This window comes from Alligator sinensis, unplaced genomic scaffold (genome assembly GCF_000455745.1).
Source record: "Alligator sinensis unplaced genomic scaffold, ASM45574v1 scaffold1176_1, whole genome shotgun sequence".
Classification (NCBI taxonomy): domain Eukaryota; kingdom Metazoa; phylum Chordata; order Crocodylia; family Alligatoridae; genus Alligator; species Alligator sinensis.
Window position 1 is genome coordinate 365,238 of NW_005842590.1, and position 26,684 is coordinate 391,921.

At 39.5% G+C, this 26,684-nt stretch overlaps 1 protein-coding gene across 1 annotated transcript in view; it reads left to right on the forward strand.

Annotated features, from left to right (window-relative positions):
- Window positions 1-26,684, forward strand: part of LOC102384375 (von Willebrand factor D and EGF domain-containing protein-like) — a 328,357-nt gene that overhangs the window by 200,227 nt on the left and 101,446 nt on the right. The window contains exons 14-19 of the mRNA XM_025214561.1: window positions 1,078-1,239; window positions 7,265-7,369; window positions 10,141-10,255; window positions 16,693-16,943; window positions 18,135-18,354; window positions 24,964-25,101. Coding sequence (XP_025070346.1) covers window positions 1,078-1,239; window positions 7,265-7,369; window positions 10,141-10,255; window positions 16,693-16,943; window positions 18,135-18,354; window positions 24,964-25,101 — 991 coding nt within the window. The remainder of the gene's footprint in view (window positions 1-1,077; window positions 1,240-7,264; window positions 7,370-10,140; window positions 10,256-16,692; window positions 16,944-18,134; window positions 18,355-24,963; window positions 25,102-26,684) is intronic.

Consider the following 26,684-nt stretch of genomic DNA (forward strand, 5'->3'; position numbering starts at 1 on the left):
CCCAAAGCATACAAGTGCTGAGTTTATCATCATTCACTTCTTTAGGAAGGAAGTGAATGCTACTAGAGTACTGAGCTGAGCACCTGGGAAAGCACATTTCTGACCCACTGCAAATACATCAATGAGATAACAAATACTTAGTGTTAGACTTACCCTATTAGGCCTAGACAGACCCTGAATACAAAGAAAAGACTGTTGTTCTGCTGTTCCTGGACCAGCCTGGAAGGTAGATAGCTGCTCAGTCCCTTTCCTCTCCTAGATGTCATGCTGCCCTAGGGAAGAAGCAGATAATGCCAGGTTTGAGCTTCGTGCAGATTACACTGCTGACACCCTGGTATGGCTATCCTGCTCAGGGATGAGGAGACAAGCCATGACTTTGCCCATTTCCCATCTCATTCTGGACTTCCTTACTACCCTATGACAGGGTAGAGTAATGGGTCTGCAAAGCCAGTTTCCACACCATGTTACTACTGCTAGGTTGAGGGTTAGTGGTTCAGGCTTCAATGGTTTGTGATCTTTCTTTACCTAGGCCATGTTTAGTCCTTAAAAATAAATTGAATCACATCCTCCCAAAGCTACAGAAAGCACCAGACAAAGCAAAATTAATCTTGTTCTGATTCACCCGAGAAACTAACATAAGCATGGGCTCACAGTTACCATGTACCATCCAGCCCTGTTTTACGTGAAGCTCTGAACAGTGGCATTTGTTAGGTGAGGCCTGCCAGACAAAGTTACAAGACTTGTAGTTGTGTGCTTCAGAGAGCCAGCAGCCATTGCCCCCAGGACGATCAGAACGTATGCTGGGTTCACAACTGGGTTCAGAACCATTCCACTGTGCCCCCTTGCCCATCATAGCACGACACAGGGTATATTCCTCTCTGCCCTCCCTGGGCTACTTATGTGCGTATGATGAGCAGAGTTTGCCCTCTACTAAACCTACAGCAACAACTTCTTTTTTTTAAAATGAACTGTACAAAGGGGAATTCTTTATAATATTAATTGGAAATGTAAATATATGCAGGCTACTAGAATTCATTTATATCTGGCTTCTGTCTCAGTATTTTTGCTTTGCTGCAGCATCTCAACGGTGAATGGATATCAAGAGAACAAGAAATCACAAGAGCAGATTTTCTCAGCTCTAAAGCCGTTGACTGCCAGATTCCTGTATTGAACAGCACAGAAACAGAGAATATGCACTTCATGGCTGATGATGAACCATTTGCAAGATGGCAAGTGAAAGTAGGAATTTTTCGATTACTAAAAATTTTAAAGGAGCAGAACACTTTTTGTGGTCCATTGAAACACAGCACACAATCTACTTCCCATCAATCATTTAGAATTGAAGATGTGCACAGAAATAGATATCTTTAATACCGTGCAACACGCCAAAAAAAAAAAAAAGTCCCCAAACCCAAATAAACATCAAAATGCAATAGACTTCTTTATAAGCAATCTTAAGGTGCAAATTACAATCACTGCTCCTGGTAATCATCTAAAGGTGATGCATCAGGCTAATCAATTGTTAATCATTAGTAGTATTCATTTCTGGAGACCCAGGTTCAAAATATTGATTAGGTCACAAATGAAAAGCAATCATGTCTCCTGTTGCACAGTAGATTTTCCTACACTTCAGAACAGCACTGTGCAAAGTGGTGTAATTAGCAGCCTCTTCTGAGAACAAGACTGGCACTGAACGAGCAAAGAACCAGCAGACAAGGGCTAAAGTGCACTGGCAGATGTACGGGAGGAAGTTTGCACAACACCTGTTCACACTGAGCCCTGCTCTGCTGTGATTTCAGCCGCTTATTTTCATAAGTGTTTTCTATTTCTTACCTAGTTATAAAAATCAGCCCAGTGATTCTTCTTCTACCTTGGGTTATTCTCACCACTCCAAAAGCATACCATATTAATTACCATAATATATGGAAAATAGATGTGCATGCATCTCTTATATCTTAGCTATTCATATCTTATATCTTAGCTATTTGTTCCTCTACAAAATGCAATTTGTTAAGATTGAAAGTCTAAGATCAAGAACAACCTAACAAGACATAGCTGGAAAAAAATCCAGGGTAAAATTGTAGATGCGTTATTGCAATTTTTATTACATCTGGTATATCAACATTACATTTAACAAACTAACTGTACCTCCTTTATCACTGCTCTCATACTAACCCACTGGTTTTGTAATTGCCTCTAAGGACTATAATGTGCACATAGGAAAATCTAGTTAGGAATCATGTTGCATGTTATGGATCCCTCATGTATTTTTATGTATCTTTTTGTTAATATATTAATCTTGCAGAGACCTATGCAGGGGTAAATTATTGTATAGGTTAGGGATAGAAATTACACATAAACCAGTATAAATGATGATCAGAAACCAGTTCAAATCTGTGAAACAACAAAAGTTCTGTGCACATAAACCACTTTCAAAATGGCCAAAATTGGTTTAAGATAAACCTGGATGGATGTAGTATCAAATGTAATGGATTTAGGTTAAATCAGTTTATTGAGCTTCTGTTCCAGATTCCCTCCAGGTTCAAGTTAGCTCACAGTCCCCTAGCATCCCATGATGCTTTGAACCTCCCCTGCAAACTTCCCCCTCACAGAGTGGGTGGGCTAGCCTGGGTCCAAGCTGTCTGCTCCAGCCAAGCAGGCAGGCATGCTATTGTCCATCCGTCCCACCCCACATCGCCCCCCCCTACCCCCAAGCTTCTGGCCTGGGCCATTGCAGGCATGTGGCTGCATTTCGGGAATCAAAAGGGAATGTCTGTTCACGTGCTTATCAGTTCAATCTACTCAGTTTAATCTAACCTGCAAAGATTGAATTGATTCAGCCTTGGGCTTTTTGATTGTCTGTACTTAGCCATAATGACCGTCTGGTGTTGTACCCTACACCTTTCTCTGGAGAATCTGGAACAGTCCACCTGGAGGATGATTTTGAAGAATCCCCATGCCTCCTGCTGATTCTAGGGTTATTTCTGAGAAACAAGCTCCACTCACACATACCCTGAGACTGACCACCTGATCACAGCATCACTGCATGCACTTAGGTCCTATCTAATTATTAGGCTTAGGTGTCCACAAAAATGGAAGGAGGGAGTGGGATTTGTTTCTGGCAGTCAGCCCAGGCTTAGCAGAGAGCTAGCATAGACATGACCATAGCTACTTGGCTTCAATGTGGTAGGCTTCCTCTATAGGGGGTATAGTGTGTAGTTTTATATCCATCCAATGAGTACTTTCCATATGATAACCAAGCAAATAGATTTATTCATTACACCTACTGTGTTCAGCAGTTCATTTCACTGCCAGGTGCTGGTAGCTACACACTGTGAAGTAGGTTTAGAAGTTGTTTTTTTTCCCCTTCTAGATAGCATAGGAAGTTTCTTTCCTTGTACTTTATTCAAAGAAATGAGATGTCTATGTCTCTGAGACCTTTTCACCCTCCCCAGCCTTGGATCCTTTAAAAAAATCTGGGTCACAACTACCTGATGAATACAAAATCAAACCCTTCTGAGTCACATCTTTAGTAGTAGGAGTACAAAATTGCTTAGGTTGTTTGTTTTACTGGGTGGACTGTGAGAGAAGCACTAATAGTACAGTATAAAAAGTGTTTATCCATCTTAGTAGAAAGGTGCAGAGAATGACAATTCTGTTTTGGAGATTATTTCAAGATTTCAAAATCTGGTTTTGTTTTAACTTAGAATGAACACCCACACATTCACCATTCTCTGCAAAAACAAAACTATTTAAATTGTCTAAATGTTAACTGTTTAATATGATATATATGTCATGCAAAATAAATAAGATGAAACAGAAGGTGGTTCCAAAAGGAACATTTGAAACCATTGGGGTTCTGAAATTGGAACAATCCTTTTTTCTGACAAAAAAAATCAGAGGATTTAATATGATTTCACAACAGTGTTTCAATTTAAAGGAAAAACTTATTTTTTCAGGGTATCCAACAAGCTCTACTTCTTCATGTTCTTGCTTTTCATCTCCTCTGTATTCATGTTCCATCTCTTGTGTATACGTGTTATGACATGCTGCTGAATTTCAATAAGAAAATACCTGTGGGGGACTTCACCAGGCCATCATTTTGGAATCATTAGCTCAGGTATCAAAACACAAATTCTTGTTTGGATAGTAGGCAAGTTAGACGAACCATTCACATGTACATATAAGGGAAGGTTGGAGGATTTTGGTGGACACCTGTGAATACTGGAGGCATGTTCCTGCTTATCCTGACTCATTGCTATTGCAAGAAGGAGTATATGAATAGTAGGATTCGGGATGTGAGTGGACAAGCAGGGAGAATTACAAGGAAATAGAAATCAAATTTGGTCCATCAGGTTCGTACACTTTTCTTTTTCTATTCACAAACTCTCATGCAATTCAAATTTTGTTTCTACTATGAATAATACAAGTAGAACAATACATTGTTTCACAGTGAAAGAAAATCTAGTAGTAGTAATAAACTTCTTCATTTTCCCAGTAAATTATCCTAAATAGACTGTTCTTTCCTTGCATCTAATGTATAAGTTCATATAATCAAGGCCTGGCTTTGAATGAGGCTTAGGCTTCCAAGTCATTTGAAAATGTTACTCCATGTCACTAATGTGACTAAGTACAACATAGCAAAAACAAATAATAAAATAAATTGTTCACAAAATTCACAGACTGAAATTTCCTATGATGCCTTGAAGTATCACAAACAATGAACAAATCTGAAAAAGACATAGTTTGTTCACAACACAACTAACAAACAAAAAAATGGGTTCTATTGGGGGGTGCAGGGGCGGTTACGGAAACAGTGGGTTTTCAGACCATGTGTAATAGTCTGAAAAAACATACACCTTGGCGGGCTCTGGTAAACGAAGGAAATTAAAATTAAAACTGCATTAGAAATTATCTATTCTTACTGGAATTGTTGCCTGAAAACAAGAACAGTCTTAAATTGGAGTTATGGTTTTTCCACCCTTTAGTTGAAAATCATTCATATTTTCTTCAAGGTCTCTTCCATTTAATATATATCACCTCTGTTAAATATGATGCTCTAGATGGTATTGTTTGTCTTAAAACTATAACAACACATTTTTTACTAACATCCCATTTCTTCAGAGTAACTTTATTCTCTTCCAGGATTCCATATTACCAAAAAATGTGGCTATAATGCCCTTTTCTAATGACACTGGTTTGTGCAGGATGTGAATGTGTTCACTTAGTAGTGCATTGTCAACTGCGGATAGCACACTCAAATTATTACTTGTCATGAGAGTTGATATTATTTCTAGTGAATTAATTATATTTGTAGTTTGCTTTGTTCCAGTCTTTTTTCCAAGCTTTAACTATAATTGCATTCTTCTCTGTTGTGAGCTGAAAAACTTTACCAGTTAATTAAATACTTTTTTTTTTTCTGGTGTTGGTCCACAGACATGAGTTACTATTAAGACACATGAATTCTTATTCTGTTTTTGATCTGCTAATATGCCAAACACTTTGACCTTTTTAAATATTCAATTTTTAAGTTGACTAAAGGAAGCCTAAAGATATAAAATAATATATTCAAGAAGGGCCTCTCTCATTTGGTCAGTTTAAGTTTCCTGTGAGTTGATTCCATGTTTAATGGATACCTTCAAGGCCATATCTGCTTCCCAATATCACAAGTGTCTCATTTTGAGAGAGAGCGCCAAATCCAGTCCCAACAATAATGTTATTCCACCTTAAATATTATGCACAATAATTTTATTGTAACAAATTATTTACATCAAAGTAAAAAATCATGATATCTCACTTACAGAAATAGCCACTCACACCAAAGACAGGAATCACACTGTATGGAAGTTATTTTCATGAATAATTTTGTGTCTCATAAACTCCAGAGCAGTTTGAGCTAGAGTCAACTGCTCTTGGACACAGCATCTACACGTGCACCCAGGACTGCAGCAATTTGAGCTGGGACAGAGCAGCCCCGGGCTGACAGGGAACATGGGGGGATCAGCCCTGGGCTCCAGATGATGGCGTTGGGTGGCAGAGGAGCTGGCAGGAGCCAGGGGTCCAGCCCCCAGCTGGTTAGGCTTACTGGGCTCAATTTGTGCCTAGCAATCACTGTTTACATTTGTGTTTAATTGCACTTAATGACTCTACTGTAAGATAGTGGTATCCCTAACGGTATTATCTTACAGTGGAGTTAATTCATTTACTGCACCCTAAGACTGGCGCACATGTAAACTCTGAGGCTTTACTGCGGAGCTAATTAATCTACTCTGCAGTAAAGCACACAGGTAGATGCACCCACAGTCTCCATATTTGGGTTTTAGCACATTAAGAACTGTGGGCTGCAAAATAGAGTTAGACGCCTTAAATGGAACAAACTTATGTGGGAAGGAATGTCCGCCTAATATGCTAGTAGATGCTGTAGCCAAGAATATAAGCAGTTTAGCACCAGGTGATTACCAAGACAGTGTTAAGTGGGTGAGAAAGGTAATTTTATTTGAAATGTCTTTGATATAGATAAAGGAACATTAGAAATTAAGGCCTTGATCCCTGTGGACCCGAAGTTCCACTGAAACCATTAAGAACTTTGCATCCGCAGAGATTTGTGAATCAAAATGAAGAGTTTTGTGGGAACAGAACTCTTGCTCTCTAGTATATTAGCCACATTAGTACTTTCTCTAGACCAGTTTTAAATGACTGGAGAGATGTAGCTTCCACCTCTTCCTAGAATAGATTATTTGCCATCTTACAGTGCTTATTGTTAACAAACTGTTCTTGATATTTGGCCAAAACCATCCTAGTTTAATTTTATTTTACTACTCCTAAAAATAACCTTTGTGCTCTTCTAGCACAGACGTAACTTCCATAGGTGTTTAAATCACTCTTTGAGATAGATATTCTTTTGATTATGGAGAATAGGTAGCAACAGTCCATGGTCGGATGCACCATTAAAAATATACACGTGTTTTCTCTATAGAAAACATAATAAATAATACATTAAAGCAGGTTTATTTGACAAAGTGAACAGCTATCACAAAACCTGGATGTCAGCTAAGCCAAAAGATCTTTTAGTTATTAATGAATGGTTTCCAGTTTGCAACATCAAGCAATTTGTTAGCTTGCAGGGAAGTAACTCACAAGTGGTTTAATTTATCTTGTTGGCAGGCATCCAGTTCAAGGGTGCAATGGGTATCTGCTCTGAAATGAGCAGACAGTATCCATATGGAACATTATTACTTAGAATGATGATTTTTGTATCATTTAGATTACTAATGATGGCTTCCAGTACAGTAATTCCAAAGTTCTGACCCTGTACGATGCAGTCTGCCAGGTCTGTGAATTTCATCCAACTGGACTTTGTAAATTAAAGGTAATTTTAAAAAGCTTAAAGGCTTAATACAGATCATCCATCTCCTTCTTAACCCTCTAGTTCCCCTTTGTCTGATGTTTAATTGTCTTAAAAGAGGAGAATCTTTTTTATAAGACAGCTGCACGCCTAAAAATTTTCTCCTCTTTCTTTACTAGTCCCTTCTGTGTGATTTTTACTGGTTCTAGAGGATATAAATAGTTGACAGATTATATGCTCCAAGGGAAAATTCTCAATATGACATTTACAAATGAACATGGCTGTTAATATTTGTCAGTTGAAAATATTCAGGAAATCAGAGACAATTGGGAAACTGATGGACACCATTCTCTCAACCTCAAAAGATTTCTAGCCTCCTTCTGAAGAATCTCTGAACGTTGAGTGATAAGGAGTTTCTTTATTCGCTCTTCCTTCAATTTGGGGGGAAATATTCTAACCACAAGTTCTATCACCTCTATATTTACCTCCTTTGTGAGCAGTAGGTAAACTAAGGTACGTACTAAATACTTTTTTGTCATGCAGAGACACCATTAAGACAACATAAAACATCCTTGCTTACGTTAAATCTCTCTGAGAACAGATATATAGCATCATGACAGATTCAAAACTGTAATCAAAGTCTAATGCTACATTTTAAATTGCCCACACTGGGGAAGTGCCTAGAGAGCATTCTACCCCTTTGTTTTCTTGAGAACTCTAATGAATTACCTATTAGTATGACCTCCTTGAAATACCTCTCCTTTAGCAGGGGATTCTAGTGAACAATTTTACTGCCTCTAGTAGGGCTTTAAAACACTCTTCTGGAGGTAAATTGCTGGAAATATTTAAATGTCCTAATGCAGCTTTTCTATTCTGATATAAAAATTAATAAATTATAGGGTGCCTACATTCCCCTTGTATAAAGTAAGGCTCACGCAGGTAAATTCTCTCCTCGCTCCATTTGCCTTGATCTCATTAACACTAATAGGAAAATATGATCTTCGCAGTAGCACTGAAAATTGCTCTTGTAACACTGTACCTTTTACCATGTTAAAATGAAAATTCACATCTTTCAATTTGAGTCAGTAACTACAGTTATTAACAGGCCCCATTCAACACAAAACACTTAGCTTTCTGATTACCAGAATCAGAGCAGAAACAGTAAAATCAAAGCACATTGTAGATGATATTATTTCTTAATTTTTTTCCTTTTTTTTTTTTTTTTTGGAAACCTAAAGTACATACATTTTGCAAGAGGCAGGAACTCCCTAGATTATAATAATTCCTGTTCTAAGAAGCGCTAAAAGCTATTTGATCTTGGCTACCAATTGCATCAAACCAGATTCTAATTAGCCCTTTTATAACATTTCTTTTTAGCACCTCAATTGCTTTCAGGAAAGGTGTTTCAATGAGAAGATATTTTATACAAGGCCATTTCACATTTTTTGTGCTCCTCTTTTATGGAACCTATTCCTCACCACATTATCACTTCAGAAAAGTATCTTCTTTTTTTTACCAGAATCAAGTCTAATTGCCTTGAAAACAACAATGGTAAAATTGTATTATTCTCCAAATTATAATGGCTGAGCTCCGTGTCATTCTTTCATTTTAGGCTACTATTCAAAAGTACTTTCAGATCCTTTACTTTATATAATACTCCCAAGATATGTAAAATAGTATCTAGCATGTATCAGGGAAAAAAAGGCAAAAAAGGATTGCTTACAAATGACAGCATTCATTATATGAGCCTGTCAGAGAAAAATCCCAGTGGTCAGTAGGACTGTTCATGTGTGCCAGGCAAGTGTGATATAGTATTATATCTGGACTAAAAGCTTGTTAGTATGTCTACAGTGAAATCAGTGGTGAATGCATCACAGAAAGTCATAGCTAAAATACCTTTAATTTAGCTAGCTCTGATACCCTAACAATGAAGCCTCAGTAGAATGAGCTTTGGCCCGAGTTGTACAACTCTGGGTACTTACTTGTGTGTTTAGCCTGGGCTAAAAATATAGGTTTGAACAGCTGACACTGAAGTCTGCACTGCCACGATTTCATTGGTATTGATACCTCAAGCTAAATTAAAGTGAGCTCAGACATGCCTACAAGTGTGGTTATCAAGCATTGTGATCTCATAGTAGATGTACTATTAAATCGGACTGCCTCAGGTCACTGACCATCAGCAAGACTAAGGCTTCTCAGCAGTTTTGAAAATATCACCTGTTTTTTATAATGATCCCAGAAAAGCCTAAAGAGAAAATATACTTCTTTATTACTTTTTTATTTCATGACATACTGATTTGTTATTGCAATTCGTTATATTTAAAATAATATTAAAAAAGACAGAAATAGTGAATTATAAAAACAGAAGAGTAACAGTCCAAAATGCCAAATAGTTTGGGTTTTTTTCAGCCAGCCTCCCTTTTTTGTCTTGATGAAGCTTACATTTGAGAGTTCCCAAGTAATCACCATATTAGCAATCATGGCTGGTAGTAATAATCACATGCAATATGTAAGCAGTTTAATGGGGGAAGAAAAGCTGTGTTCTCTCACATTCATCCATGACAAGCAACATTACAAGTTGCCTAAGATAAAACATTCACAGCTACAAGTTGAAACTGGAGAACTCTGATGTTTCAGCATTGTAACGATACACTTGTATTCTCCCTCTGGGGAACAAAGTGCTAGCATTTAAATTGCTGCTATTTCATTATTCTGAAAGAAACAGTAGTTTAGGCTTATCTCAAGTAATTACTAACTGCTAATTTCTGTCATTTTTCTTTCTCTTTTTTTGTCAGGAAGATACTTGTAATATTGATGGACTTTGCTATGGTGAAGGAGATTCAAGCCCCACAAGCCCGTGCCTTCTTTGTGAACCTGACATTTCTAAATTCATCTGGTCTATTAATGAAAGTAAATAGATTTTTCTAAGATTTACAAGCCAATTGGTGGGCATTCAATACTCTGCATATGAAATATTACCTTTGTTGATTTATAACATGGTCCTCTGCTGCAATCTGGGAGCAGTGCCTTGAGCAGGAGTTTTCAGTGCACAAGGAATATAGGCTTGTGTTGTTAGGTGTGGGTGCATTATATACGTTACACCAACAGTCCCCCATTTTGCTGGAACACGGTCAACAATACCAAGCAAGTGATGTGCTGCTGGCAACATCAGGCTTTGCTCCCTCTTTTAATTTTTGGTAGCCAAGTCAAAGGGTCTCATTGACAAAGTAAGATCTGCAAACGATGGCTTGGGAAACACTGCACTACATATAGGTTGGAAGCAGACGTCACTGAATGAAGAGGATCAAGTGTGCTGTGATCTGTGATGTCACAGCTGATCTGCTTCATGGGGTAAAACACACATTGCCCATTGTCCCACCCTTGCTGGTGCAGGACAAGGAGCAATGTGATATCCCAACTTTCCCTCAGCTGGACCTATTACCAGCATTCATTGGAGACAGGTCTGACTGAGAAGGGAAGGGCTTTTCTCAGCCCAGCCAGACCCATGATTGAGTTGGTCTGAATGGGGATGGGTTTTTCCTTGCCCAGCTGGAGCCAGAGCACAGGTCTGGGTCAGTGGGGAAAAACCCTGCTTTCCCCACTGAGCCAGGCCCATTCTCCAGGGCTGGCTGAGTGGGGACCTCTGATTCCCTGGTTTATGAAGAGGTACCCTGAGATTCCCTGCGGTAAACAGGAAAAGTAGGCAAGTGCTGTGGAGGCTTGAGGGGGTCAAGTCTCCATATCACCTGCATGGGGTGGTGGGAGAGTGCAGGCAGCACAGGCTGCTTGTACTCTCCCACCACAGAGCTAATAGACATCCACTGCAATAAAGCGGCAGAGTCTATTAACACTTTTTGTTGCACCACTGATTTTCCTTTCATGTAGCACAACAAAGGGTATCAAGGTTTATTTGCTCAACATTTCTGTCACCATAAAATTTTTTATGGCAGCACAAATGAAATGTTGGACAATGTCGGTTTCCACCCTACGTGCAGGATTGTGATTCCAGGCTGAAACCTGAAAACACATCAGGAAAAAAAATCCACCTGGGAATAACATTTTATGAACAATAACTCCTTGCAAACTTCTAAAATCATTTCTGCAATGCTGGACATCGCTAATTAAGGGGTATGATGAATCCCAAGGACCTCCAAGCTCACCTTAAGACTATTGGATTTTAAAGAGGAAAAAGCATAGTAAAACAATACTTTGAAACAACGATCTATATTTTTGGTGTTTTCAGCAAGGGAGCATTACAGCCAACTACTTGTAGGTGCTACATATAAACTCACTGTACATGCCAGCAGCACCCTCAAGCACACTTGACTGCTCTAGGCAGTCTGCCTCCTAAATTAGAAACAGAGTAGCTTCCCCATGGGCAGATGGGCTTACTGGCACTGTCATTGAGACGTGCTAATTAGCGCATCTCCAGCGCCCCATGAAAATAGTTACATGTTTCCCAGTTCAGGAGATGGTTCATTGAGAGCAGTGAAGCATACCTAAGGACTCCTCAGTCCCTGATAGTGAGTTTACCATGTAGACTTTGCCATAAATACAATGAGAAATCCCATGGTGTGTCCCCTCACCAACAGAATTTTCATTACTCGTGGATTACTGTGTTGAGCGGGGGTGGTCAAATGATGGCACTTGTGCCACAAGAGGTACAAGCAGCCTCTGTGCGTGTCACTCAGCATGTCAGGGAGCAAGCAGGGAGCATGGTGGCAGATAGGGCAAGGGGCAGAAAACAGAGCAACAGATCGGGCAGGGAGCACAGGGAATGGAGCAGAAAGCAAAGAAACAGATAGAGAAGGAGAAGGGTATCAGAGCATCATTGAGATAGGGCATGGAGCTTACCCCTGAAAAGGTTGCCCCCCACTGATGCAGATGTGTAGTTCTAGTGGCAATTATCTTCAATGGATACAAGTGCACACTCACCAGTGTGCAAGAACAGATTGTCAATATAAGGATCATAAATGTGTTTTTGCCATATATACATGCACTGGTTTGGAGGATAATTTTTTATGGACCTAAAATGTGGTTCTGCATTGTGTGCTTTAGTAAACGTGGTCATATTATAATGCAAAGGGCCTACTGGGATGACTATTAGGATACTCCTGAACAGGAATAATCAGAAGCTACAGAAACAAATCATACTGCACACAGTCATCATGTGGCACACATGTAAAAGGCACAGAAGTACTTAAAAATGACTAATGACCATCTAGACAATCAGTGTGTAATCAGAATTATATGATTCATATTAAGAGTCAATTTTAGTTACAGATTAGGGAATTGCTTGACAAACTAATATTAGGGTTGCTTCATGGTTTTGTGAAGATAGGATTTCTGAAATCTGGACTCAGATGCCAGTTCAGATTTAAATTACCCCAAAGATCGATAGTATTGAGATAAAAAGTTCAGTGTCAGGCCCATTTCCAAAAATTGCTGAGACATTGTTAGACAGGAAATGCACTGATACTTTATACTCACACACTTTTTTTCATGGCATAGAATGAAATTGAGCTTTGCAAAATTAAAAATACTCCTAAGCTACAGTGAGTTTTAAGAACATCTAATTTTCTGTTCCATTGTGTTTGTTACCGCCTCTGGTAACTCTCCATCCAATTAACGCCTTTTTGTTTATCTGTAACTGCATATCCATTGAGCATTTCATTGATTGCTTTTGGCACAACCTTTATGGGCCAGGTGGTTTTGGGAGTTTGTGAAGTAAAAGATAAATGAATAGATAGCCACTTTCAGCAGTTATGCGTTGACAGCCTGCTGGACAAGCAACTTAGAGAGGTTTGATAACACAGCAAAGACAAGTGGAGAGATGCAGCTAAATAACTGCACAGTCAGGCAAATGCTATGGAAAATAAGTCTTGAAAAACTGATACTCAAAAGAATAAAAAGCTAATGCTTATTTTACTTCATATATTGTTTACCAAAAGAATATTGCAAAACGCATCCAGTCCTTTTGAGAAAAGCCCATGTTATACACAGGGCCAGGCACAGGCATGGGCAAAGCAGGCAGCCACCTGGGGCCCAGACAGAAAGGGGTCCCAAAATAGTAATTTTTAAAATTATGATTATCATTATCACTGGTGAAGTGGAGCCCCATACTAAAAGTTTGCCTAGGGCCACCAGGACTCTAGGTACAGTGCTGGTTACATAGATCGTGCCTTCAAGTGTGAAATTAAATTAATCTTCCTGATTGTAGAGATTACTCAATGAATAACATAACTATTAATACATTGCATTATGTCATTATGCTTTTAAATGTCAATACATGTCAATTTGTTAGTGCACCAAACCAAGACACAGACATTTAGGTTAAATTTCAAGCTCTGATCGTTATATTATCTATGGCAAAGCCTCAGTTTCCAAGTTTAGAAGTGGAGATAATACTTCTTTTCCTCTATACTTTATCTGTCTCATCGGTATAGAATCTGAGCTGTTTGGGTTAGGATTCTTCATACTTTCATATAACAACTCAGCTTGATTACAGCATCTTGAAACTCCCCGTGTATAAATAGTAACAACAACAACACGGCATATGACACTAGATTTAGGTACCCTTACTCATGCAAAGAATTCATTTATTTCTCAAGATGCCAACAAAAATCAATGGACTGTTCAAGGAGTCTATTATTATTATTATGCCATATTAATAGTATCAAAATCTGTCCAATGGGCTGGCTGTATTGTTCTTAGTGGGGGGGGAGGGGAAGTCCATGTTTTTCAGATCTTTTTTCTAGAGTTGCTCATCCATTGCTTTGTTAACCAATTTGAAAATTATATTACTTAAAATAAGAGTATACATTTCAGATACTGTGAATATGCTGGTATAACTGAACAGTGCTGAAAATTTTCATCCTCAGGACGTGTAAACATCACAAGAAAGAAAAAAATCTCAAATTCAAGATACATTAAACAGTATACAAACCAATCCTTATTAGTCACACATAGGGTGTTTGTACATGAGCCAGGAGGCTGCTCTGATGCAGTGTAATTACAGCGTGTCAGAGCAGATTTGGTTAATCAAGTCTGCTGGAGTGTTGTGATTACTGTGCTCCAGCCAGCCTCTGTGTCTTGTGTATTAGTGTCTCCAAGCTTCAAAATGGTAGCAGGGGTGCTTTAACTAAAGCTCATTTGATGAGCTTTAGATAAAGCACCCCTGCTGCCATGTTAAAGCATGGGAACATTGATACACAGGATGCTCTGGGCACTTTAATTAGAGCAGCTCTTGGAGCCACTCTAATTAAAGCACCCCCCATACACCCACAGAGCACATGTAAAAATGCCCAGACTCATAGCATATACAACATTTGGTTTGGAGATCTTTTGTGTATGTCAATATATATTTTTCTTACAATAAGCATGCACATAAAGAACCCCTTATGATAATTAGATTGCATAATTCAAGATTATCTTTGATTCAGGAAACAAAGGGCCAGTACTAAAGCTCTAAAATATATTTACTAATTTTGTTGCACCTTATCTATACAGCTGTAACTAAAGAGAATTTGTTCTAATTTGATTCCTTCTAGCTCTTCATAAGGTAGACCCAATTCCACAGATTTTCATAGATTTCATAAACATTAGGGCTGGAAGGGACCTCGAAGATCATCAAGTCCAGCCCCCTGCCCCAGGGGCAAGAAGTCAGCTATAGTCAAAGGACCCCATCAAGATAAGCATCTAAGCTTTTATTGAATGAGTCCAGAGTAGGTGCCTGCACCACATCTGGAGGGAGTCTATTCCAGGTCCTGGGGGCTTGGACAGTAAAGACATTTTTTCTTATGTCCAGCCTAAATTGGTGTTATAGGAGTTTATGACCATTGGGCCTTCTTTTTCCTTGGGGCGCTCTGGTGAACAGATGTTCTCCCAGATCCTGATGAACACCCCTTGTGTACTTATAGGCAGCCACCAGGTCACCCCTGAGCCTGCGCTTTTTCAGACTGAAGAGTCCCATGGCTCTCAGTCTCTCTTCATCAGGCCTATTCTCTTCCCTCTGATCATGCATGTGGCTCCCCTCTGGACTCTCTCAAGTGTCTCGACATCCTTCTTGAATTGCGGAGCCTAGAATTGGATGCTATCCCTCAGGATGTTGCCCTCAGCTAGCTTATCCAGAAGGGTCTCCTTAATAGTTTTCTCAAGAATCTTACCAGGGACTGAGGTCAAGCTGATTGGCCTGTAATTCCCGGGATCTACTTTCCACTGTTTCTTGAAGAAGGGTACCACATTGGCCTTCTTCAGGTACTCCACCTGAGCGCCACAAATTTTCTAATATTTTTGCCAATGGTTGGGCTATGACACAGCCAGCTCCTTGAGTACCCTGGGGTGTAATCTGTCAGGATCAGCTGACTTGAAGGTGTCCAGCTTCTCAAGGTGATCCTTTATTAGATCAGCACCGATGCTGGGTATAAATACACCCTCACCCTGGCCGTCCTGCGTCTTGCTAGGCAAGGTGGTCCCATTGGACTGATGAAAGACTGGCGCACAGTACCCATTAAGCAGGTTGGCCTTTTCCTGGGTGTCAGCCAGGTAACATTCACACTTTCCTCCAAGAGGGTTTGCACTTGCTAACCACAACATGAGGCTCACAAGAACTTTCAGTTTATTTAAAGAATTTGCATTACTTTAAGTCTCTTGCTGTAAGGGCCTCTCCTGGGCATTTTTTATAAGGAATAAAAACCATGTTTTTCTGATTTCTGCATTCTACAGGGCTAGGCTTCACAGCAACATTCACGGAGCTGAAGACTTTTACCAATCCACATACTGGGCATGTACGTGTGCATGTACTGAGTGCCTTAGTGAGACTTCCTGCTTCCAAGATTGCATATTTCTTTTACCAAATAAGCAACATTATTAGTATTGCAGCAGGACCTGACTGCTCCAACCAACACCTGGGTCCCACTGTGCTAGAAACTATCCAAACAAATAGGAAGGGGCAAAGGGTCACATCAGAACTAGATGCACGTGGGCTAATCTATATAGTCATATACAGCAGCTGAAGGTTCTGTTGCCTTCAGGAGTTCTCCCTTATTAGACATGCAGTTAACACTTAAGTAAGAAGGGGAAGACTGTAGTGAGAGGATACCTAGCTGGACTCCCCCCATGGGTCTGATGAGTCTCAGAACTGCAAAAGGAAGATGAAAAGCTGTGCTTTGTTATTTGGTAATGCTGTTAGTGATTGCTAATATTTATGGTGTAGTGCTGCTGCCGTCGGTTTTAGCACACTTTATCCACCTCTATTTTAAAAAGGAAACACTCCAAACCTGCACTATTAATGCACTGTAGAGGTCTGCACATATGTGATCACTCCTTTATTTTTGCTTTTTTTTTAGACAACCTGCCTCCTGTGTTCCAAGCCCCTTCCAGCCAGCTGCTGACATTTATTGGTGAGAATTTTGTTTACCAGTTAATAGCAGCAGATCCTGAGGGGTCAGCTGTGCTATTCATCTTAGAGGCTGGGCCACAGGATGCCACACTCTCTCCTGCTGGCCTCCTCATCTGGAAAGTCGATTCGGAAGCAAAGCAGACGTTTGTGTTCGCTGTGTCAGATGAATGCAATGCACAGAGCAGATACTCTGTTGAGGTAGGAAGGGAACGCTTAAAAAAACTGTTTATCATGCCATCGGTTTAGTGCAGTTTTCATTATAGTTAATAATTTGTTGCTGTCTTAAAAACTAAGACTTCAGCTATTTCCGAGTAAGTGCATATTATCCAGTATGGCAATAATGATCAATTAATCAAATAAATATCTCTGAGAACATAGAAACTATATATACAATGAACAGAAGAGAGTACTATTGATTGCTGTTTGAAAGAACACTCTTGCAGAGCCTGTTAATGGTTCATTAATCTGCTTTAAAATTCACAGTCTACATTTGGATCATTGGGGTGGGGTGGGGGAAGCACATAACATAAAAGACCAGGTTTCAGCTATAAAGAGATTATAACTCATTCTCAATGATATTTTAGAGGGTACCTTGCTTTTATGTCATTACTCCACAGCTTTGGCTTCTTGGCAGAGCCTGTGCATTGCTTTGTCTTTATTGTAAGGCATTACATTAATCCTGTGATAGCATAGCTAATAAGGTGGGATACACAGTCTTAATACGAGAGCAGTTTTATTACTAATGGATCACTGCTAAAGACTCTAATGTATAAGGCATATTCACAACCATTTTCCAAAATATTGGTCTATGGAACATCAGCGTCACTGGGGTGGGCGCATTAGAAATGCAGAGCTAGATTCTATAGATACGATGTTCTTTTAAATCTTTTCCTGGCAAGTACACAACATAACTAGCCTCTTTAGATTTTCTCTCTGCTTGAGAGTAAAGGTATCTACAGAGTGCTATAATCAAGTTACCTGCCTCAGGAGGCACTTGTAAAGGTCTTAGTAACAAACACCGTTGGTAGGTAGTCAGATAGAAAATGTTTTTATTTTTTATTCTTCTTGCAAAACTAAGGAACAAGGTTTGCCCTCAGATATTCAAAAAACAACTGTTATTGTAGACAACAGGCTTTTTTTCCCTTTGCGTTTTATATCTGAAGTTAGGATGTGCCCCTAAAAACAAAATCTAGCTTTTAGTAGAGTAAAAATGTAGCCTTCAGCATGACATTTTCTATCTAGAAAATTAGAAAGAATTTTTTTGTAATACTGGAAAGTATGTTGTTTGCTTTTCAAGTCCATCCTTTCTTAAAAGGAACCTAAACATACCTTTCAGTTGGGAGAATATTCAAGAAAATATATTTATGGATCCCCTTTTGCCTTATCCAGGTTTTAGTAAAGCCTTGCAGCTGCATGCATGGTGGAACATGCGTTACCAATATTAACTTCCCTCCAGGACTTGGTGAATACCTCTGTATATGTCCAAATGGATTTGATGGGGTACTTTGCCAGGAAAATATCAATGACTGCAAATCAAACCCATGTGGAAGTGGCACATGTGTTGACAGTGTGGACAGCTACATTTGTAAATGCCCAGCTGGTTTGGAAGGTAATACATTGCTACTCCTAATTTCTATATGTTGAGACAGATGTTGTGCTAAAGGGAATTTAAACAGAGCTCAAAATATCCACAAGCATCTACAAGTTGGCTGAAGGTGCTTCCTTCTCTGCTCCCATGACTTAGCTGGGACAGGTTTTATCAATGCCAAGGGAACGTAAATCACCCCAAAAGCTTCAGCTCATTCGAATAAATATGGGAGGCATATGGGGTTAAATTAAGATGAATCAAGGTGCCCTGTCTCTGCTGCAAAGGAAGAACAGAAATGGGGTAGACGTGAGAACGAGTAATAGCAAGGTGACTTGCTGAGAGAGATAGAGAAGCAGAGTACACTGTGTTCCAGAGTAGTACACTGTTCTAACGAGGGTTCATTAGCCATCAAGATTAGTAAACTACCTCCCCTCCAGGTTCATAGATAGAGCAGGCAAATGCTTCCCCTGCTGTCCTTTTATATCCTTCCAGGACCTCTGTTAGTGACACCTTGATTAGCTTCCATCTGTGTTCACAGATCCCTGCCAAAATCCTCTCCTCTACCCAATACTTGGTCCTTTACTATAAGATCTAGCTTATTGTTTAGAATGATCATCTTTCATGGCACTGCAATCAACAACTATGGATGGTTACTCCTGTGCCAGAACCTGCTAATAACTATAGCCCAAGATGGAGGCTAAAGAAAAGCAAGAAGGTGAAACCAGCTTTGCATGCACTGTCTCTGGGCATCCCCACATTGCACTCTGCAGTAAAGTATTAAGACATCTGAGTTAAGTCAGATGATAGAAGCAATCCAAATGAGATGACCCAAAGCTCTGTGCAGTCTAATTTACCCTGCTGCTCCTTATTACTGTTCTCAGCAGGGTAAATTAGCTCCATGTGGCTGTGGCTAGAATGCTTCTGGTACCCTAAATGAGTCTGCCTAGAGCTAGCACATGCATCTCTACATTGCACGGCAGTGTGCCATGAAGACCTAAAACTAGGGATCTAACAGTAGTTCAGGTATTCAAGCCGATTCATTCTTTGTCCTCTCTATTCAGGTTGCTAACATGGGGTACAATTTATAAACTCTGGAGCAATACAATTTAAGGTCTATCTACATGACAATACAGTGCTTTGAGGAGATACTAAAACTAAAACCAAATGAACCAACCTCAGGAAGTGGAAACAGTACAGCCACCTTAATGTAGCACTCTGCTCATGCTAATTAGCCATCAGGGAAGCAGGGCACATTAGCTTTAGGTGAGCATTTCACCAACATGGCTAACTGTTTCCAATATTCAAGGTTGCTCATTACTGCTACTAGTTACTCCTGTGTTTCACAAAGGTTACTGAATAATCATCAGATAGTAACAGCTTTCAGTTGTTATTAAACCAGCCAGATTCAAAACAGTTGTCTTGAGGTGGAATGTTATTTCAGATCTCTGCGGAAAATATCTCTTCAAACAGCACTACTACAGGAGCAGTGTAGACTGGAGTCGCCATAAATGCTGAAAGTTACATTCAGAATCCAAAACTTGAGTCAATCAAGAGAAACAAACATTGTTCATCTATAAAAGACAAGCTCACTCATGAGACAAGCAATATTGGCTGTTGTACAGTAAAAATCTAATGCTGTACAGTTAGAAATGTAAAAGTGAGGTCAAAAGGCAGCATGAGATCATTATGATTCTCTATCAGGGCCCCTCTCCACGTGCAGGTAAAGGCACGATGGGATCTAATGCATGATCCACACAATCGCACCTCCTGCCATGCCACACATGTGTGGCAGGAGGCGTGACTGTGGGATCATGCATCAGAATCCACTGCGCCTTATTGCTGGTGCAGGGGGAACCCATGCAAGAGGAGTAAGTTGTTTTGGCTGGGAACCTGCTCAGATGAGGGACTCCCAGTCACAGCCCCACGCACCCCGGTGACTGGCTGATGCATCTGCTGCAATCTCGCAGCCACAGAGGCCCCTGCATAGCTGAGAAATCACAACAGCTGCAGTCTTCTAGCCCTGGGGGTACATGGAGGCCCACCCTGACTAAGAAATCACAGCTACTGTAGTCTCCCTGCCCCAGGGGTGCGTGGTGTGCAGCCTGCTCGGGGTGGGAGATCACAGCTGCGCCCTATGGCTGCCAAGATCTAGAGTCCTGCAGCTGTGGATGCAGGTTTCCAGCATCGCCTCACAGCTCCTGGGACCCAGCATCCCACAGCTATAGATCCTGGATCCTAGCAGCTGTGGGGGACTGCCGAAACCTCCCATCCACAGCTACAGGATGTTGGGTCCTGGCATCGCAGGGTGCTATTAAGATTCTGGCTTGTGATGACATCCATGGGCACTGCTGGGACCCAGAGTCCATAGCTGCCAGGCACTGCTGGGACTGAGAGTCCCCTCAGCTGCTGGACTCCCAGACCTGGATGAGCATAATATACCCTGTAGCTGGGAACGTGGTCAGTTGATGGGGCCCCCAGCCACAGGGCAAACCCTGCTATATGTGCAAATTAAAGCTGGATAGCAAAAAGCTATGAAGTTAGTACAGTTTCAAGGCCTAACTTCAACCTCATTGGACCCTTTTATGGCATGATAGGTACGCTGCAAGTGTAGCTAGTGCCAGGGTAATTGCACAATTATCCAGTTCATTGCACAATGTGTAGAGGGGCCCATTAGAAGCCTCACTTCAGTTTAAGAGGCAAGAAGTCTCTACTTTAAAATAAAGCCAATGAATAGATTTGACTAAATCCTTAGGAAGACAGAAATTTACCTGTAACAACTCCTAACAACTCCTTCCCCTCAGTCTCTCTTTCAGCAATTTACTCACTCCCCTTTTCTGTTTTCTAACAACTAATCCAAATTTGGACATACTAGGCAAATGATATACTAATCCAAATTTCCCTACTTGTAAAAATGGTACAGGAATAAAGCAAGATGTTTCTTGCTTAGACTGGTTAACTGATATTTTTGAAACTAAGATGCAGTCTCATATTTTCTTCCCTGGTATTAAAGATCTTAGTAGGAAAGGATACATATATTGATCCTCTCACATGGAATTAGCTTTGTCACCTACCTTCAAAGTAATACATTCAGTGGGAAAGATGACCATCAGACCTCAGTCTGAGGTGCTATTAAATACTAAAGAACCACAGCAGATTATTTGAAAAAAAAAGACGGATGGGCACAAGCAATATACTAACACCATAAAATTAAATATAGTATTACTAAAGTGCATAGGTGATAATCCCATGATCCAAAACAAGTAAGTCATCATCATGGGGTACTGGAAAAATTAGATTGAGTAATCAACCTAATCAACATTAGGTTGACTATTATTTAATATCTTTATTTATGATGAAAAAGATAGACCAAAACAGTGATAAACCCATTTCCAGGTGATACAAAATGAAGGATTTGTATAATTCACTGGGGGAGAGAGAACAGTCTTAAACAAATGTATACATAGGGACACATTTATACAGCTTCTTTTTCATCACTGAGATTTCTGAATTGCCCTTTGGAAGTATCTGACCTTCCCCACTGCCTTCATAGTGAGGCAAGGTACCTAAGTCTCTTTCCTTGAATCATCTGCTGGAGCCGGGCAATTTATTATGCCTAAATTGGAGGTGTCTGAAGTGTCTTTCTGGATCTTGTTCTAGATAACTAACAATCCTTTTCCATCTCTTATCTTCTCTGGGCCCAGTTCTGATGATATGTGACTGGCATTAATGAGGAGTAATTCTATTTAAGTCAGTGGACCTGATTCCTTACTTAGTTGTACCCATCTTCACATAGAAAATCAGGCCCATCCATGTCAAATAGTAGATCAGAATCAAGGCCTATTATTCCAAGTGGAACAGTGTATTATCAACATCAGTTTATTGTTCATAAATCCACAAGAAGTATTTTCAGTATAATTCAGCATAGCTTTCACTTTTTGTTGTTGTTGCAAAAACAGTAAAGAGAATAATATCCAATGCTTGATAACAACACAGTTGATAGTAACAGGTTGCTATAACATGCCTCTGAAGCCATGAGTATATTATACTAGATGATGAAAGAAACTTTGGGTTTTCTTTAACCATTTATTTCTGGTCTATTTAGATAAAATATGCATTGTTTTTCTCTGTACTTTCCAGACACAAAATACTAAATGCAAGAAACAATAACATAAAGAAATGAGTGAGTGAAACAGGAATGCATCTCCATGTTTTAATAGCAGGTGAAAAATTATGAGCAAGTGGAGCTGAAAGCCAGCTGGGAGGTGGATTATTTTACTTCAGGGCAGGTTCTGTGACAACAATAAAAGCTCATCCTTGATGTTGTGTTTATGTCTCAATTCCCCAGAAAGCCATCAATAATCTAATGAGAAGGCAATGCTATGCTGCTCAAGTGACAACACCATTTCAGCATCAAATCTTTACAAATGATAGTGAGCAGGTAGTAGAAACAAAACGTTAACTCTTTTGAGAGTTTCTCAAATGTCATCTCTAGAGAAGAAACTTTCCAAACACGGAATGCATTGTTAAGTAGCAGCAGTCCAGATGAATCATAAGTGTGCATCCCTATGAGCCTGAGTGAAAAAGAGAATAGGGAAGTAAGAGGAAGTAACAATGGGAATAAGAACTGGTCAGAAGCTATTGCAAAGTATGAGAAAAAGGTGAGACTAGCTAATAATAAATCTTTGAATTTCTATAGTGCCTGCTACTGAGAATCGCAATACCCTTTGCAAACATTAATTCATTTGCCTTCCATACCAATAAGAAAGTACTCTATTATCTTTGCTCTATGGATGGCAAAACTAATATCAATATCAAATAACTAGGTATAAAACCTAGGTAATCCATCCTTAAGAATTGTATCTTAATCATAAAACCATTCTTAACCTTCACCATGGATTCAATTATAAATGTAAAATTAGAAAAGCAATTTTTAAATTAAGGAGTTATAATTTCATTCTATGGTTCAAGTAATGGAAAAACCTAAGTTTCTCTCATTGTATAAAATATCCCAAGAATCCCTCAATGAGATTACAGTTTATAACTATATTATTTATTCCACAGCAGATTTAAAAGCACAGTTACAGAATCCATTTCTTTATTCCTAGCTGGGTTACTCCTCTGCAAGTACAAAGAACAGATATTCCCCTCTAAAAGGTCTGTGAAAATGTTTCTGTCCAGAGACAGGGAGCAGAATTTGCACATCTATAACAGGACTTTCAGTCTCCAGACCTGAAAATCTCAGGAGATCCAGCTAAGACTGGATTAAAGTGTATGAGAGTGTTTCAGAAAGTAGCAGCAATTTCAAAACAAGGTCATTTTGTGTGCAATGATCCACATTTGGCGGACCACATCACTTCTTTACATAGTGCATTTGGCAATGCTGCCATTAGCATTACTCACTGCTGTGTAGTGTCCCACTCATTGCACATAAAAATGTTTTATTTCAAAAATGGCATTTCTTTATGAAACACCCGTGTGCTATTGTTATTGTTATTTATGTCACTGCAATGCCATGAGGCACCAATCAAGACTGAAGCTGCATTGTGTACCACACCAGCTGAGGGACCATACAGGACAGAGTCAGTCTCACCCAGCTCTCAGTCCTACCATTTCTACTACTTTTCTCTTACCCTAAGCCCATTTTAATACTATAGGTCTTCAAGATACTCCTTGTAAACTTCATGTACATTACACATCCTGAGATTTTCAGATGCTATTTTAAATCAAATTATTTTACCAGTAATATTAATGTGTGTGTGTGTTGATATATATCAACATATATATGTGGATTTATATTAATATTTTCATTTCACTTGTTTGTTTGCCTTTTGCAGCTTTCTTGGCATGAATGATGTCCACAGACTTTTCAGTACTTTGCTTAGAGATGGTCAGTTTAACTTTATAGCAGGCAACTCTGCATTTGCGGTTCATGCACTGGCCCAGTGATTTAAATCTGGGGTTGCAAATATTTACAGGAATACTTGAGTTTTTTTAAGTCTTACCATTGGATACGTAATAAAAGAGGAAATTCTGCGGGTCTTAGGTACTGTAGTAGCTTTCTTAGAGCATCTACACTCTGGCCTAAACTTGCTCTAAGAGTGTTCCCGTAAATTGTACTATAGTAGACAAGGTTGACAAATTCAAAAACCCATTATTTTGTAAGTTTGCCTCTAACCAAACCCTATCAGGTCGACAAGCAATAAGCTGTTAATAATATATGGCTCAAATAGAAAAGAACAGTGCAATACATCAGTACATGGCTCTCAACCTTCTAAAGCCTAATCGGTGAGACTGGCTTTTTAAAATATATGACAAATATCTCAAACAAACAACACAGAAAAAAGCAGCGGAAGCAAAGACTTGAAACAAAAGGAATTTATTTCTTTAACCTGTCTAAAGATTTTTTTTACAAGAAGCAGGCTCAAATTCAACAGTTCTGGTGCCAATAATAAACAGTGAGATAACAGCAGGTTTAAGTGAGACAGTGGGGAATTTGGCACTAAAATGAGTGACGTACCCTGTAATGAGTTTACAGTTGAGAGGTAAGCCTCAGTCTACTTGAACATTTTAGCTGAGAAATAAACAGGGAATGTTTCCTTCTTATTAACCTGCTCTTTGTTTTTGCCACAGGGCTTACTTGTCAGGAAGACAGGAATGAATGTGAAGAGAACCTTTGTTTTCCTGGAATGTCTTGCATAAACACTTTTGGGTCTTATATGTGTGGAATTTGCCCCAGTGGGATGGAAGGGGATGGTCAATCTTGCAGACGTAAGTTTTTCCCTGGTTTTCACAGAGACGGAAAAATTAGGGCTCAATTCTACTTCTGTTAAAGTTACTGGAAGTCTTGCCCCTCACTTTAATGGGCGTAAGATTGAGCTCCTAATAACATAATACATTAGCAGGGAGCTATCATATTATATGAGCATTTATATATTGGTCATTTAACTATATTTTTGTGGTCTTCATTTTACTTACAAGCTGCATAACCCTATAGCATTTTCCCATGCCAATCTCATCTACATACCCCACTGCCATGTGGCTTGGTGTCTAGATCCAGTATGTCCTTCTCTACCCTCTTCCACAAAAATGCCTCCCATTAAAGCCCAGCCTGGATCACTGCAGAAACCCTTTCACAGTACACATCAGCTGTGAAGGCATCTATATAAGATTGCTTCACTTCTGCCTCCATGCCATTGGGCAACATGGTGCCTAGCTAGGGGGAAACACATTGAGGCTAGTTTTTTTAATGCAGATTAGGGAGGGAGCAGAAAGCAGAGAGATCAGAAGTGGGGCACTGGGCAGGGAACAGAAAGCAGACCAGCAGATCAAGTTCACTGTGGCACTCAGGGAGGGTACGGGGCTTACCACGTGGTAAGCCCCGTACCCTCCCTGAGTGCCACAGTGACCCTCACTGTTTTAAGGTAATTTTGAGCATCTCCAGCAGTACACAGAGAACTGGAGAACCTGGCTTCTTTTCTCTCTGTGCTTCATTAAAAAGAATATTTTGAGTAGAGGGAAAAATCATTACCATGTATTTATTAGTGCTACCAAATAAATTCAATCTGTGCAAAATAGGCTTGCAAAAAGTATACTTTTCCTTACAAAAGAAAGCTGCTGGGTTTTTTTGTGTGTGTGTGTGTGTGCATGCATGCACATACGTGCATGAAAATTTGACTTATAATTGATGAATCTTGGGATCAATGCACTCTATATTGTCAAACTTATTGGCTCTCCCTAGATTTGCAATGTTCTCTGATACAAATGTTTTCTTTACTATATTACTTGATCAATTCAAGTCATTGCAGAGCTGCCACTATGTCTACTATCCTTTAGCACATTTTTGGAGCTAATTTGATTAACTGTGGAGGAAGAGATTCAATTAAATAAACAAAATTATCCCCTGGGAGGAGGGGGGGGGGGGGCATGTTCATTTGAATTGCCATTCATTTCTTCCTACCATGGGACAATTTTAGAGGAACATAGGAAGAATCACTTTCCTCTAATGCTGAAACTAGACTTATTGGAATAAGAATATTAGTATTCTTTCTGTCTCTGCTCAGAACTCAATGCTACTCCTTCCTGTCTTCCTTGTACAGGTTTTACATATACACAAATTTACATTTCCTTGATTGAAACTGGAGATTATTGGCTTTGTAACAGGATTCCAAATGGAATATATGTTTCCTAACCAATTCTGGGAATTTCCATAATTTAAGCAGAAAATAAATATTTTTAAAAGTCTCTAATGGTCAGCTTTACATACAAGCATTGTCATTCCACATTCTTGCATACCTATGGTAGAAATGCCATTTGGCAACCTACAGGCTCTCTCATTTTCATATAGAGTTTTG